Source organism: Pseudopipra pipra, chromosome 7 (genome assembly GCF_036250125.1).
Source record: "Pseudopipra pipra isolate bDixPip1 chromosome 7, bDixPip1.hap1, whole genome shotgun sequence".
NCBI classification, from domain to species: Eukaryota; Metazoa; Chordata; class Aves; order Passeriformes; family Pipridae; genus Pseudopipra; species Pseudopipra pipra.
This window is the reverse complement of record NC_087555.1, coordinates 29,653,047-29,668,472: the sequence shown is the minus strand read 5'-3', so window position 1 is coordinate 29,668,472 and position 15,426 is coordinate 29,653,047. Positions and strand designations below refer to the sequence as shown.

General features: G+C 38.7%; 1 protein-coding gene across 9 annotated transcripts in view; it reads right to left on the bottom strand.

The window, feature by feature from the left end:
- The window catches only part of KALRN (kalirin RhoGEF kinase), a 507,433-nt gene that overhangs the window by 265,522 nt on the left and 226,485 nt on the right, over positions 1–15,426 (bottom strand). For all 9 annotated transcript variants that reach the window (XM_064661424.1, XM_064661428.1, XM_064661425.1 and 6 more), the window contains exons 7-8: positions 14,553–14,675; positions 6,247–6,438 (exon numbers count right to left, since the gene is read on the bottom strand). In XM_064661424.1, coding sequence (XP_064517494.1) covers positions 6,247–6,438; positions 14,553–14,675 — 315 coding nt within the window. The remainder of the gene's footprint in view (positions 1–6,246; positions 6,439–14,552; positions 14,676–15,426) is intronic.

Below are 15,426 nucleotides of genomic sequence, written 5' to 3'. Positions count from 1 at the left end.
CTCATTTGAGCAACAGAAAACTCCCATTAAAATCACTTCCCACATTCGTTTCAGTGAAAGATGGACAGTCTGTATTCAAGGAATTCCCAATCCTGGTCCAGCTCAGTGGGACTGCTAATAGGATACCAAGGCTTTAACCCCCTGGGTCTCACATGTTCTTCTGGCCCAGATCAGCAGGGCTCAGACACCATTACCATCTGATGACTGCTAGACAGCCAGTGGGCAGATATCCATGAAAAGGAAGAAAAAGAAAAAAGGCAATGCCATTGCAATTGATATGGTTTAGCACCTTGGTTGGAAGCCTTAACAGCCAGCCAGAAACTGAACACTCTGGAGAGCAAAGGGGTGGAAAAAAATATGTTTTCACTCTTAAAGGCCTCCAGAGTAGTGCTGATGCACTTTGGCAGAACAAATTGGGGAAGCTCTCCTGTGTGCTGCCTGTTCTGCAAAAGAAAAGAGGAATTTAGTCTCTAAGGTTCCCACCCTGTTTTTCTTTTAAGCAGGGCTTAGTTCAGTGACACAGCACACATGTTCATATTTTGCCCATACTAACTGTCTTATGCCACCTCATTACTTCTCATTAATGTTTTCTCTTCCTCCATTTTTCTGTTAAACCAGCCTGCCATACTTTGGGCTATTTATAAAAAAGAACAGCTAATTATATAACAGATGCAGTACCCTGTAGGATGAATGTATAATGCCACAAAACCACTCCAGAATCACAGTTTTATCCATTCCTGAAGAGTTCACCTGTGGCTTGTTAGTAAAGCACTTGCAGCATGAATTGCTATGAGATTCAAAGCAAAGAATTCCAATTCAACTCTGGCATCAGCATCCTCTTTTATTAGTACTGTAAAGCTATTCACCATGCTGCTGTGTAATCAAGGATATAAAGTGTTTGCATTGTAAACACTTCAGTGCACAAAGATGCAGTGACAAAGAGTAATTCCAAAACATTCCTGTCTACAAAGTACAAATCTACCAGGGACAACTATGCTTTCCAGAAGACCAGAGGAAAGGATGGCAGGTTCTCTTGGATCGGTTTGACTTACAATCTGTCGAATCTGTTCATATGAAATCCCCAAACACCCCTGCATAGAGCTGAAGTCATCGTATTTTGTGCCAAGGCGGTGGAATTCACATAATTTCCTATGCAGTGTAAGAGCACGGAGCCGAGTCAGTCCCTTTTGGGGATGTTCCATGAACCTCTTGATCGAAACAATGAACAAAAGACCTTTATACCTTATAGACCAGTGCTCCTGCTGCTGGAATCACACTGTTATGGCTCTTATCAAAACTGCAGAATTCTACCAATTTTAGTAAAAGCTCTTGTAGTCATGTAACTCATCTATTGCCATATCCCCAGACTGTATTTGCACAGTAGGTGGGAGAAGTCTCAAGAAGATCCGATGCATATAACCACATGTCCACCAGGTTGTCTGGCATTGAGCTGCTGTATATAGACAATGTCACATCAATTACTTTGTTAATTTTGCTTCTGCCACTAGCAGGAGTAGTTGACATCATCTGGTTTAAAAAGTTTTTAAGAGATGCAGCCTGTGAATGCTTTACTCTGATATCTTGAAACAATGCAAAGTGGTCTGTGCTGTGTATGTAGAGTCACGTACGCAGAGCAAGTTTTTTTAAGGATTTTTGCAAAGTGTTAGTTCATGGCATAGGACTATTGATTTGGGCATTATTTGTCACACACTGTGGCAGACACAAAAAGCTTAGTTCAATGTAACCCTTCATGCTAGAAGCATATTCACGTCAAAAAATCACCACTTGAATGAGTTGGAAGAAGTTGCATTTAAAATTATAAATTACTAACTGTTAGTTTGGAACAGGAGCCATTACTGTCCACTGGATACTCAGTACCATTTAAATTGAATGCTTAAATTTATAGTTAGTCTATTGACTAGAATATCTCCTGTTGGGAACATAAAAACTGCTTAAATGAGATTTGAAATAATAATTGTCCGTGCGTTTCAAGGCTTCAGGAAAGATTGAGAAAAATTTCTCCCCAAAAATAAAGAAGTCCATAGGGTATCTTTGTGCCTCTGATCCAATCCAAAAGTAACTTTAAAGTAATGACCTACACTTATTCCTGACTCACAACCTATTCACCTAAGTTGCAAATTCTGTATGCAGATTCCAGCCGGTAACAAGGTATTCTCAGACCACTTGTTACTAACTTTCCTCAGGGACTGCTGTGCTGTGTCACATGGTTGCTCCAAAGCACAGCCTCAGACATTTTGTACTCTGTATTTCTCCACAGATTTGCACAGTTCTACTGCATGCTAGGCCTCTGTGTGGAAGCTGCAGAATAACCAGGGTGGTTCTCCTAGGACCCAGAAAATTTAGAACAAAACTCTAGTGTGCTTTCATGCTCCAGAATGGCTGTGGGGAAAGGTGGGAAGAAGGCCAAGAAGCCACTTTCCTCAGTGACTTTTAATACACCTTGATACCCTGATTTTTTTGTATGAGGCTAATTCCATATTTCCTGTTGCTGTTTCTGGAATTTCCCTATCTAACGCAGAAGTTATCTTGGTCTTATGCCTGTATCTCTTAGATATCAACTGGATTTTCCTTTTCTCCCTTTCATCAAGTTCTTCCTCCCTATTTTCTTTTCTTCTCTTTTTCATTTCCTTTCCTCATATAGGGGAGTTGAGGGTGTGCTTAGACAGATCTGGGCAGAAATGAGAGATGAGAACAGTAGTCTTCCTGGTTGGGGAGTAAAGTAATATGAAACAAATGGCCAGGGGTCAGTTTTCTGAGAATCAGCATAAATGTCTAGTGTGTGCACCTAACACCTGCTACCTTAAAGAGTAACTCTGCTTGTGCACTTCTGAGGGTAGAATTCTGACCCAGAATTAATTGGCTGAGATCTCTCAGCTGATTGAAAACATTAATTTGTTCATTCTGACAGGATCTGTACAGTGAACATCTTATGAACAATTTAGCACGCTTTCAGAGATTACATCCAAGCAGGGGAGGACACCTGGTATGTGTGCTTCCCCCATCTGGCAGTTAGGGAGCTGGAATCTCATCTGGAGTAAATCAGCATAGTTCTCTTGAAATCACAGTGAGATAAGGCACGTTGACCCATGTTCTATTGCAAATTTGAATAGCTCAGACAAACCTAAACATACAGAAGCAGATTCTCTTTTGCACTAGAATATCTCCATGTTAGCACTTGAAAGGGAGGGAAAAAGAAAAAAAAAAAAAACCAGAAAGAGGAAAGAAGAAAAAATAAACAATCAAGAGATTTGTACCAGGTGGAATTACAGGACATTTGGGAAACACCTCCACTGAATCTGCTGAATGGTACCCTGACTTGGACATAGAAGTTGTTTGGAGTTTAGTTTACTGGCTTTTGATCAGACACACGAGTTGAAGGATCCCTGGCTGGAGGCTAACTTGGAATGGTTTGTTTTGTTTTCTTTCTTTTCTTCCATTTTTTCTTTTTCTTTGCTGTTTTCTTGATGATGGCTTAGTATGTACAGGTTGTGCTTAAAAGAATTAAGGAAGACACAGGTGTGTGCACACCCACAAAAAAAAAATAAGGAAAAAAAGAAAAATAATTAAAAAAAAAAGCTTTCATCCAGGAATCCATTCAGCTGAGTCCCATTCAAAATGCCACATGTATCTGCAATAAGAGCCAGGAAAGCGATGTGATTCTGAGGCACATGAAGACAGATGTGAGGTTCAATTCCCAGCAGGATTGACTCAGCCTTTCATCCTTCCAAGCCAGACAAATTGTATTCCGTGCAGTTTTCTGTGTGAGGTCTTTAGGAAGAGACCTCGAAAAACAAGTTTCTTCCTGCTCAGCTTGCATGTTATAGAAATCGTAGAGCTTTGCAAAAAATCTCTGTCCCAAACCAACAACTTCCTTGCAGGCTGGGGTGTGCAAAAGGCTGGAAGATTATGGTCCTAATAGACTCGCTTCCTGTTGGTATCACAGAGAACTTCAATCAATAGGAAGGAATGAACAAAGAGACTGTAGCAGCTTATCACAGTGGAGAAAAAGGCAATCTGCACATCAGATCTGTGCGAGGGAAGCAGGGGTACACTGTGGGAGAAATGGTTGGATCCACAACAAGATTACCCTTACTGACAGAACAAAGGGAGCAAAAACAGATTTGATCTGCAACAGAGGAAATAATGGGTTTATCTACATCTTTGCTTCACAGATTTAAGCCTTATTTATTGTAAAATAATGAAGCCCTGAATTAAGTTTAAAAAACCAAACCCTGCGTGATGTGAAATAATAAAGAATCACATTTTGAATGAATGTTGGATAGATAACACTGTTATAAACCAAATCTCAAACACCTCACTATTTATACTATACAGAAGTCAAATGACTAAATTATTAGCCTTTGGGTCATTGGTTTATTTTACCAGAGTTACTAAGCAGGGCTGAAATTTTAGTCCTGGCTCATGGACACACTGATACCCACATTTCTTTTTTGCAGCAATCTGAATTCACAGGTTTCACATCAGCATTTATCTTGTACTAAATTTTCTTTTATTGCAAGTGAGGAGCAACTCCTATCACAATTAGCAAATTGTCTGTTAGTAATATGAGACTTGCTTCTGTCAGACAGCACAAACTTCAATTTGTTGTGAGGAGATGCCAAGGCAGGACTGGCTTTTTCAGACCCATCCATACAACTGTAAAGAAGAAAGACCCAAAGCTGAAAGTGACATTACTGTGGCTCTTTTTCAAGTTAAGGCTGAGGCAAAATACCCACTTTGAGAGTATCCAAAAGGCAAGAAGACAAAAAATAGTCACCTTTAGTTTCAGAGACAGTTCAGTGCAGTTTTCTGTTTTATTGCCTTTCATGCTGTACAATACCTCATAAGTAGCTCACAAGACTGACACTTCAGAAAAATAGGGGATCACTCATAAAAAAAACCCCAAAAACATCCAATCCTAAACCACGCAAAGAAGAAATAGCTAATTCATAATAAACCTTAAACATTTTCATTGTGACTATAGACTGGATGTAAGTTCTTTTTTTGAGTTTTCTTTATGAATACATGATGATTGACAATTATTAACATGAAGACTTCTCCTAAACACTACAGTGCCTATTATAAGGAGATGAAAGTTTTTGTACTGGGAATCTTCTTTGAGTATCAGTCCCATCAGAGGCACAGAGTGTGCTGACATGAGTAAGTGCCCAGTAGGGTGAGTAATTGCTCTATGCTGTGGCCTGTTGTCAATAGGAAACACAGAATAAAGAAAAATCCATTATAATTCTACAGTCAGAAACAAACAATAAGGAAAATCTTTACTCTCTGAGCTAACCTTTTCTATACATAAATTCCATCTTAAGAGGCACAGTTTCTGGCTTATCTTACAATTTCTTCTTCAGATGCTTCAGGTATGGGTCATTTTATAAACACTGAGAACACCCACTTGGTAACCTTGATATTAACCACTTGGAAAAACAAGCACACAACAACACTGAAAAGAGCTCCAAAGCAGTCTTTGTCACTGGAAAATGAATGTAATCAACATATGATCGATGCTGAGCCATCATCATTAGGTGGACCTGGTTTAGGTGCAAAAAAACCGGAAGGTTTATTCACTGACATATTTTAAATCTTTTGTAGCTATGAATTATGGAATCATTCTGGTAGTTTTAAAGACACAAACCAGAGTTCATGGACATGGAAAATTTTCTTGGATGTTCCTGTCTCTAAAATCTCTTACTTAGTGAGGTCTAATAAAGTCTGGGGCTATGGAGAGCACTGCAAGAGTAAGTGTTAGAATGAATTCTGTAAGTTTCATTAACAATAATGTTCTTTGGCTCCTAGAAATTGTCTGCTGGTATGGATCTATGTCCTATGTGTGAACATTCCTATGTGCACATAGCACATATACATATGGGTGCAGACACATACTGTCTTCCTGACCATAATAATCCTGAATTTATCCACAGCACCAACGAAATATTAGGCAATAGAAACAAAACAGCTTGTTATTGCACCATTGCACTTCATTCATGATCAGACTCCTCATTATTAAAGTGAAAACATAATTTCTTACCCACCAGGGAACATGGGCCGTTTTTGGGGTGGAAATGTTACTATTTGTTTTTGAGAGACTGAGCCACTAGGAACAAGGCTCTAAACCTCTCCACACATTAAGCCAAAAGCCATCAAGTAATAATTGCAGCATCATCATTATCGACGTAGCAGTGGATCGTTTTGCCACTCACAAAAGCAACTCACCTGTTCAGCTTTCTGGTGAAAGACAGCAGACATGGCTAAGATGGTGCTGCGCTCATCCAGAGCTGCAGCAAAACTCTTCCACTCTTGATCCAGCTGGCTGGATATTTGTTTAATTTGCTGGGAAGCATAATGGCCTGCCTCGGAGAGCCTTGACGCAACAGACATGATTCGATTGATGTTGACATAGGCGTTCTGAAAATTAAAAAGCACACATAAATAAAGAGAAGGAAGAACTGTGACTACCCTCTGCTTTCATTACACATTCCAAACACCATCAGCTGGAGTAAAGCCAAGCAGTTCAGCGAGAGCAATCAAGTACCTGCTTAAATATGCAAGAATAGCAGGCATACTACCTTCCACTCTAAAAATACATCCCTTTGGAATCTTTTTGCTCATCTATGCCATTATCTAACACTATTATCTCCCCTTCTCTACTTGAATTTATTTATGTAAAACTAATTTGCCATACTTCACCTATTTACTCCCCTGTTAGGGTCTACTCATTGTTTCTACGTTTTTATTATTTCTGTTGCATTACTTCATATATCTGGATGCTATATCCATGTATTCATAAGTAAAATGTTTGCTTTCTGTCCTTTGAGAACTCTCTGATAATCCTTTATAGACATGCAGTGTCAACAAATGGAAAAGTCTCACAGAATTTAAAAGAGCTCATAAGGATATTCTATAGACATATAAGTGTTTCCATAGAAATGTCTATTACATTATAGGCTTCAGTTAAAATGTTATCTTTTCTGCAGGCTATTTTAAGCTGTTCTCTAGCAGAGATATTATTTAACTTCACTCTGCATTTAGAAGGATTCAAAAAGCCTACTAAAAGGGTAATATTTTCTGTTCTTTCATAAGAATTTTCCATTACAGTTTTTATTCATCCTTGAAGAAGTGGAAGAACAGTTTTTTCTCAAACTGAACTGTGGACAGCAATATAATTGCATTACAATACCCCCATTCTGCATAGGAATGTAATGCTGAAAATAAATAGCCATCATGACAACGTCTTACAAAGATGCACCATCAAAAGACAAATGACAGCTGTTTTGCACATTTTTGGAATGTCATTTGATGTAAGCACTTTTCCTTTCTCTTTCCTCCTCACCAGATGAAAGGAGTATCTCAGAATTTCAGATGTTTTGCTAGTGTTGACTTACTGCTGCTTTCTTGTCTCACTGAAGTATTTCAAAAGGGCTTTAGGAATTTCTGAGACTAGAATCTGTAAGACCCTCATGTGCAAGGACAGACAACAGCCCTGATGATTTTAACAGTATTACTCATGGGCAAATAATAAATCAGAGATGGAAGTGTATGTTGGAGCAGGATCTCATCATAGTGAGTGGGAGCACAATGTGGAAAGGTATCTGCCAATCCAAACATGAAACACAACAGAGCACTGCCAAGTCAGGCACATTTCCAAACTAAGTTGTAAAGCAGGGCAAAGCATGTCTGCAAAGTGTGAGGGATAACTATGAAGTACACTCATCATACCTGTAGGTGATAAAGGGCAAAAGGATGGAGCCACACCCCATACAGCCACTCTGCTCTCCTTGTTAAAACCATGACTGTGAAAGTAGCCACCTCAATAACACAAATCTAAAGCAATACTCAGCCTTCAGTTGTGTTTTTTCCCCTGATCACAAAGCCTTTTCTTAAAAATTGGACTTGGCCCAAAATTGTCAGATTAATTTTAAAGAATTTCTTTTTTTCCAGTACAGTTAGAGAAACCAATCAAAATTATTCTGGAGTTTAAGGTACACTAAAGAAAGATACTCTGATTTGAAATTTTAACCACCAGCCATAGTCAAACACTTCTTTGTGTCCCTCTAGGTTAAAAACTGGAATTCAGACTAAATATTTAAGCCTTTTTCCCAGAAAGTCTTCATGACTAAGCCTCAACCAAGATCATTTTGCAATATTTCAGGTCAGTCCTTCTGGTGGAAAGCAAAGTAGCATGACTGCACTGCTACACTATAGTTGCTAAAACTTGGATGAGTTGTGTCAAAAAAAGAGATGGAACTTTGCTGTGCTTGAAGGAAAAGAAAAATTGCTGGAGAACTTTTTGATTTCATGTAAAAAATGGTTGCTTTCATCCTGATTTTATTTTTTTTTCCTTGCAGAATTATCTCAGCCACTGCAATGCAATGGGAAAACAACTGTGAATTCCTTGGTGTATAGACATGTTAACTAGCAGGAATGTAAAGGTAACAGCTGAACTACATCAGATGTTCTGAGAGTCTGTTTTTTAAGTCAGAGACATTTTTAGTTTTTTATGTCTGTTGTATTTTTATACAGAGATGAGGATGAAATTTCTTTCCTATATGAGAATTTTTCATGGAAGGGTACCAATTCACTAACTCCATAGCTTTTTCAGCAGAAAGCAAGGAGCAGTTTGGGAATCACTTGCCCACACCTCCACTCTTAGTGCACCAAGTGGAACAGGCTCAGGAAACAGAGAGCCCTGAGCTTCCCCTGCTCCTTTCTGAACAAGTCTGAGTTTCTGAGCATTCCAATCCAGTATCAACCAGGATGTGCTCTTTGGAGCTCCAAAAAGTCATTCAGTGGAGATACCTCCACTTCCCTGACACATGTACCCTTTATCTTCATTTTTTTTATCCCATCTCAGTGATGCAGAGACAATGAAGTGGGGTTTGGAGACACAAGATTTGTTCAAGGTCTCACCGAAAAACATGACAGAGCAAAGATTTGGCTGAAGAACTGGAACTCAGGATAGCACATCCTACTAGACATTTTACAATTTCAGGACGTTTGCTCAATGTCACTATTACTGGAAAAGACGAAATCCCTGGGAAAAACTGGAAGATACGGGTTTCTGTTGCAGATTGATATAAAATGCAGTATGGCTTCAAGGCACTCCATAATTTACTTTCAAGAGAAAAACATTTAATTGACCACAATTCACAAAATGCAAGACATTTCTTTTCCACCTTGAAGAAGTACAAGATTGTTAAGTGCCTTTTTTTGGTCTTTATCTGCCAATGTGTAATGGTCTGAGTAAAATGGAAAATCTATGCTGACAAAATTCAACTGTCGACATCTCACAAAGTTAAACCTTCCTTTCCCTCTGGTTTGTTCACCTCTAAAAACTGAGTGAATTGAGATTTTTTTTTCTATGTCACTATTATATAGATCTTCTTATCTTTACATGATACAAATTACATAGAGCGACTAATGTCTGTGACTTTATTTTTCCTTTAGGCTCAGAAAATCCACTTCATCAGATGCATGAAGAGTCTCACTTTAATCTTAATCTAAGGCCTCACCTTTTTTTCAAAATAGAGGTGTCCCCAGAAAGGACTGCAAAGCTATATAGGACCACAATAGGTCAAACAATTAGAAAACAATATATTGATGTAGAGAAGTAAAAGCACTTCAGTTGACATTCTGTAGTCATGACACTAGGATACACCAAATGTTTGGGTAATATATATCCTTCATCATGTATCTGCAAACTTTCCAAAAGCACTCCACATGCTGGAGTTAATTTGGTATTGACTTTATTTCAGCTTTGAAACTTTAGTCAAAAAAAGGGGGTTTTTGCCTTCTAAAAATCACCAGACTGGCAAACAAAATAAAAATTTCCCCACACGTACATTGGCATCATGATGCATAACAGTTTCTTTTACAGTTTAGGAAGGCCTTGTGCAGTGCTTTGCAAGTGAACATACCCCTCTTTGTGCACCGATTCTTAGTCCATTGCTGCTGCCTGACCAAGCCTTGAGTCTGGTCAGCAGTGTGTGTCACGCAGCTGCTCCCGCAGCACAGGCACGTGCTGCTGAGGTCCCGAGCACACGGCAGGACAAGAGCCCTCAGTCTCAGCAATAAGCACTGACAGTAGTGGAGTTTCAATTGTGGAATGATCTCCCACAGGGAAATACAGTAATTCAGCCCTGATCATCTCGTGGGCGTGCTGGGGGACCTTCCCTCTTAATTAAACCCTCCAACCCTAGCTGGAACAATACTTTCTTATGATACACTTATGAAAAGAATATCTTACACTCACAAAAGAAAAATGAGGAGTGAGAAGCATTAAATCTGCAAGGAATTTGGCTGTGTTCATCTCATTTCCTAGAGAACTAGTTGAGATGTTGTGATGGCAAGCAGCAAAGGTGGGCTGCTAGAGAAGGGTTTTGCAGATTAATTGAAGGTGAAATTTGATTGTTGAGTTGTTCTTTAAAACAAAATTTAAAAATAACCAGTTTACACTGTGTTATTGTGAGTTTAGGAACCATATGTGAAATGAACCTAACACATAACTCCAAAGCAGAATGTTTCAGTGACAAAAAAAACTCATGAGATATCTTTCAAGACCTTTAAGTTTCTATAACATGTAGCCTATTGCAGAGTAATATTGGATGGCATTTTAGCTCTGCCTACATACAGAAAAATACCATTCATTTAAGACAGATGTTGGGAATTTTCAACAGACACTATTAGCCTTCACATGATAACTGTAACGTGTTTGAAATATATTGTGACTTAGGACAGCATGGGTGTCCATGTAGTGTCAGACAGCAGGATAGGCAGCAATGACAGCTCTGAATGCTGCCATTTTTATGCATTCCCCACAGAAAGCTGGAAGTCATTCTTTAAGGAGGCTAATAGACCCAGGCATAAAAAGTCCAGGCAAAAGCAACAGGAATAACTCCAGTTACTCAGAACAAATGGCACATACACCACGTATCCAGGTGCAGAGCTACAGTCAGTCTGCTTTGTGCCATATCGAAACACCAGGGTTTTGTTCTCTAGTGGATTTATTAGACTATTGATATTCCTCAAAAAAGGTCTGAGCTAAATATTCATCCTTGTGAAAAGTATTATTGCTTTAGTATAAACATTATACAGCTGTGATAAAGACTAACATAATTTATTTTGAAACTGAAGTGAAAACAAGCACTGCCTTGAATCACAGGGAAAAAAAATAATCTATGGTCCTTATTTGAAAGAAAAATAACACACTACAGTTTATTACCTCAAATATATGATTTCCCCACATCCCACATTGATCATTTAAAAGGAAGAATTATTATTGTAACAAACAGAGCAACAAATTGTTTTTCCAAGCAGGAGCTTTGGTCACAGCATGCCTATAGAGATGTATGGGAAGATCATGCGACAAAAAGCATGACCCAACAAACATTTGGAGTGTGTATTTTCTAGAGGAACTGAAGACAATATTTTTACTATTATTAGTTATGCCAGGCTTAAAGGACACTAGGCACAGTGTAAAGAAAAAAACCCAACAACAAACACAATCAAAACAAAACACCTTAGAAATCCAAGATTAGATCCAACTTCCACTGAAGTTTGTAGGGTTTTTCCCTGCAAAACATACAGCCATCCTTAATGCAAGAATATTCTCTATTATGCAAAAGCATTTTATGTATATCAGTATTGTAGGAGCAGAGTCTTTGGGAACCGACAGCAAGGCAAAGACCATTTCTTCCTCTGAAAGTGTACAGCACCTAAGTGTAACAGTGGCCTAAACCTACTACCCTTACTGAAATATAAATATCACCAAATAATATGTGTTAGTCATTTTCCAACAGAAATCAAACAGCAGCATGAACAAGTGAACTAAGATGTTGCCATAAAAATAAGAAAGGAAAGGGTTGCTTTAGTTTCAGACTCCTCTCATTCTTCCTGCATGCTTTACCACCTGTGGAGTGACTAGTATGCAGCTCAACACTCTAATGCAGCAAAGTGATGTCTCCTGCATGCCAACACCCTCATGTTCACAATGCTGTCTTGCGGAGACACTGGGACTCACTCCACATTTTTCTAGCAAAGAATCTTCTCCGTCTAAAAAAAAAGGACATCACTGCTGACATAAAAGCAGCAGCTTCAGTTTAGTTCAAGTAGCTGCAGCTTACGGTTATTACACTTTTCCCACTATTTTCCAAATATCCTTTCAGTTTGATACATCCCCACATCAGCTATTTCAAAAATAGGATGCCCAGCCTTCTGCAGGACAACAGCCCTGATTAATTCCACAGCCCTGTTTAATTCCACTCTTCAGGCTGTAAAACTCACCTCACATGCCAGCCTGTGTAACCCCAGCATTGAAATACCCTCTTGAAATGTTGTGCAGAAGCACAGCCCAAATACAGGCCTTTCAGCAACAGGGAAAGTCTTTAAAAACCTGTTTGATTGTGAGGAATTTCAATCACTGAGTAAAGCTCTGATACTGCCAAAAAATACCATGGAGGCCTCATTTAGACTGGGGGGAAAAAAGGAAGGAAAAAAAAAAAAGAAAAATATAGGCCTGAGTTGCTTCTGTATCCTGAAATATTTCTGTAGTCTTTTTTAACCTGACTTTGCCACACTGCAGTAACAATACCACAACTCATTATCTAATCTCTCTTTGACAAATGAAATCTGTTGAACAATTTTTTAACAAAGTTCCTACTGAGAAAGCATATCACAAGAAATTTTAAAATGGAAATTTAAGTTGAATAAACTGTTCCTGTTTTCTGTATGAATTGATGTTGATCCAAAACCAAACAGAAGACATCAGAGGGGATTCCAGGTCTAATATTCAACTAAAGCTAAACAAAAAATAGCATATAAAAAATGACATACAGCTGTACTGCTCTTTTTTATTTATATTCCTATAGGAATATCTAAGAACATAGGATTATCTAGGAACATACATAGGTTTGGCATGTTTGTTACATTTTGGGATTCCCCCGTATGTTTCAGTCCCATTAAATAGGGCAGAACTGGGCATCATCTCTTACTGTACTTCGGGACACATGGAATAAGAATGGGGGAAAATAATTTTTCTTCCATTAGGTGGACCATCCCTGTCACTTATTAATTTTCTATTAATAGCAATGATCCCTTTCCAAGCTTAATTTCCAGCTACTTTAAGAAAATAATACCATCCAGTACCACAAAAAAAGGATAAAGGAAAATTCCATGGCTTGACTGTTTATTGGTGTTTTCTGAAGAATTATGACCAACTTTGCATCTTTCATAAGCGAAATGAATTTTAATGTACTAACCTCCAGGACACATTTATTTGTTAGGACTCTCAGAACAGCAAGTGTTATATGGAGACAGTGCAATCCTGTATTTTGCTAGATGGCACTGTGAGGACAAGCTCATAAATCAGTGCCTAGAGCCTGGTTTTCAGTGCTTCTTTCAGATATAATCACAATAAATACATTAATAGGCATTATAAACATTTATTCATCTCCCACTGTTATGCAGTGCCCTAGTGGGGCACAGTGCTTTAAGTGGAAAATAGCCAGCTAGGTGCAAATGGGGGGTGGAATTCAAGCTGGAATTTGGCTGGAATACCAGGCTTAATGCCTGTAGCATTATGAAAGCCGTGTGTGGTTTTAACAACCTCAGGCAGCCAGGAGCTCTTTTTCACATTTCAGACAACTGCTCTCCAGTACCTTGTCCTTGAGCAGCACAGCAGGTGTGGCTCTCCAGTGACTTACACCTTCAACTTTAACATCAACCACCACCTCTGAGGTCTCAGCTCCTTGCAGCTGTAGCCTGACCATGCAGAGCATGAGCAGGTTCACCTGTAGGAGCTGGTTTACTGAGGGCAAGCTTTGGTGTACTTGGCAGAGAGCATTCAGAGAGGGCTTATCTCTGCACCGTGCAATTGCAGCAGGGGGTATACGTGCATCTTTCTAACCCACTGCAACAATCAAAACGTCAATACACTCTGTCCTCATTTCTGTGCTGAAAGCAGAGCAGTTTCCAGAAGAAACCCCTTATGCCTGGAAGGAATAAGAAAATGAGGAAAGCACGTATAAACGTATAGTGATCTTTTTTTTTTAAAGAAAAAAGGTAAATTTAGTCGCATTCAAAAATTCTGCCTGATTAATAATTGAAAAAGGCAAAATCCTACTGTGGCCACAATTGACAGCTTGATTATTGTCTCTTTTTCAAGGTTCTAAAAAGTACCTTAACAGGGTAGGAGTGTAGAAACATAAATTATTAAGGTGCCACCTATAGCTCTCAATAATTCCCCATCAAAGAAATGCCAAAGCTTAAAAAATATTGTATTTTCTCCCCAAAATGTAAACTAACTCCACAGAACTGTGCTGAACTTATGTCAAGGAAATAATCATGTATCAGCGTCTGGGTGGACAGAGCAACACTATTTACAGAATGAGGGCTGCTGCCACAGCCCAGCCTGACCTTCCTGACTTCACCTTTCACAGTTCCACGGTGCTCTCTGAACTGGAGGTGGCCCCCTGTGCAGGCCCTTTACTCCCTCATGTGTTGTTCACATTATGCTCTCAACTCACCATGGAATTCATGGCAAAGTGGTTGTGTTGGGTCTGCAGGTCAAGGGCATGTTGGTAGCTCACACCGATCTCCGTGTGACTCTGCAGGAACAACTCTTTGTTGTGGCTGATCCAGTCGAACATCTACAAGTTACATAAGATAAAGGGGAAAAAAAAAGTTAGACAAGGATGGAAACAATGAGAGACAGTGCAAAATATAAAAATCCTGTTATGTCTCATAATATATGTATATGCATATATGTATATGCTCTAGATGTATATGCAACACAGACAAAATCACCTCATCTATGCTCCTCATTAAAATAAGCTGTTGTCGAGCAACGGAAGCATTGAAGTTATCATCATATTTCATTATTAACAGAGTGATAGACCCAGAAAAACACTCATAAAGCACGTTCCTCAGAAAGCTGATCCCATAGTCTTTTCCTATAAGTAAACTACAATCAGGGATTGCTTCACTGACCAAAGTTCTAGCAGTTCATAAAGTACCTTTAATCCACAAATGGACCAAAAATTCCATAAACATTATGGATGCAATTTTCTCAACCCCCTTTCTTTTTTGTCTGTACATAAAGTTTCCAAATGTTACATTCAAATAGCCAGTTGACTTCCTACACTTATATTTCCCAGGTCTTTGCAAATCTTAAGCCATAACCTAGTCTATCTTCCACTTATTATTTTTGGGAATGAAGAGAGAAAAAGAAAAAAAATGTATTATATTAATATCTACAAATAACACACATTTCAACTTCTTCCACTTCCAAATGTATTTCCAAGCAAAATGGATTGCTCTGTACTTCAGACACAGATAGAAATATATTGAATAAAGCTGATAGAACTCACTCCTTATTTTGAAGTACATTAATGTGACATT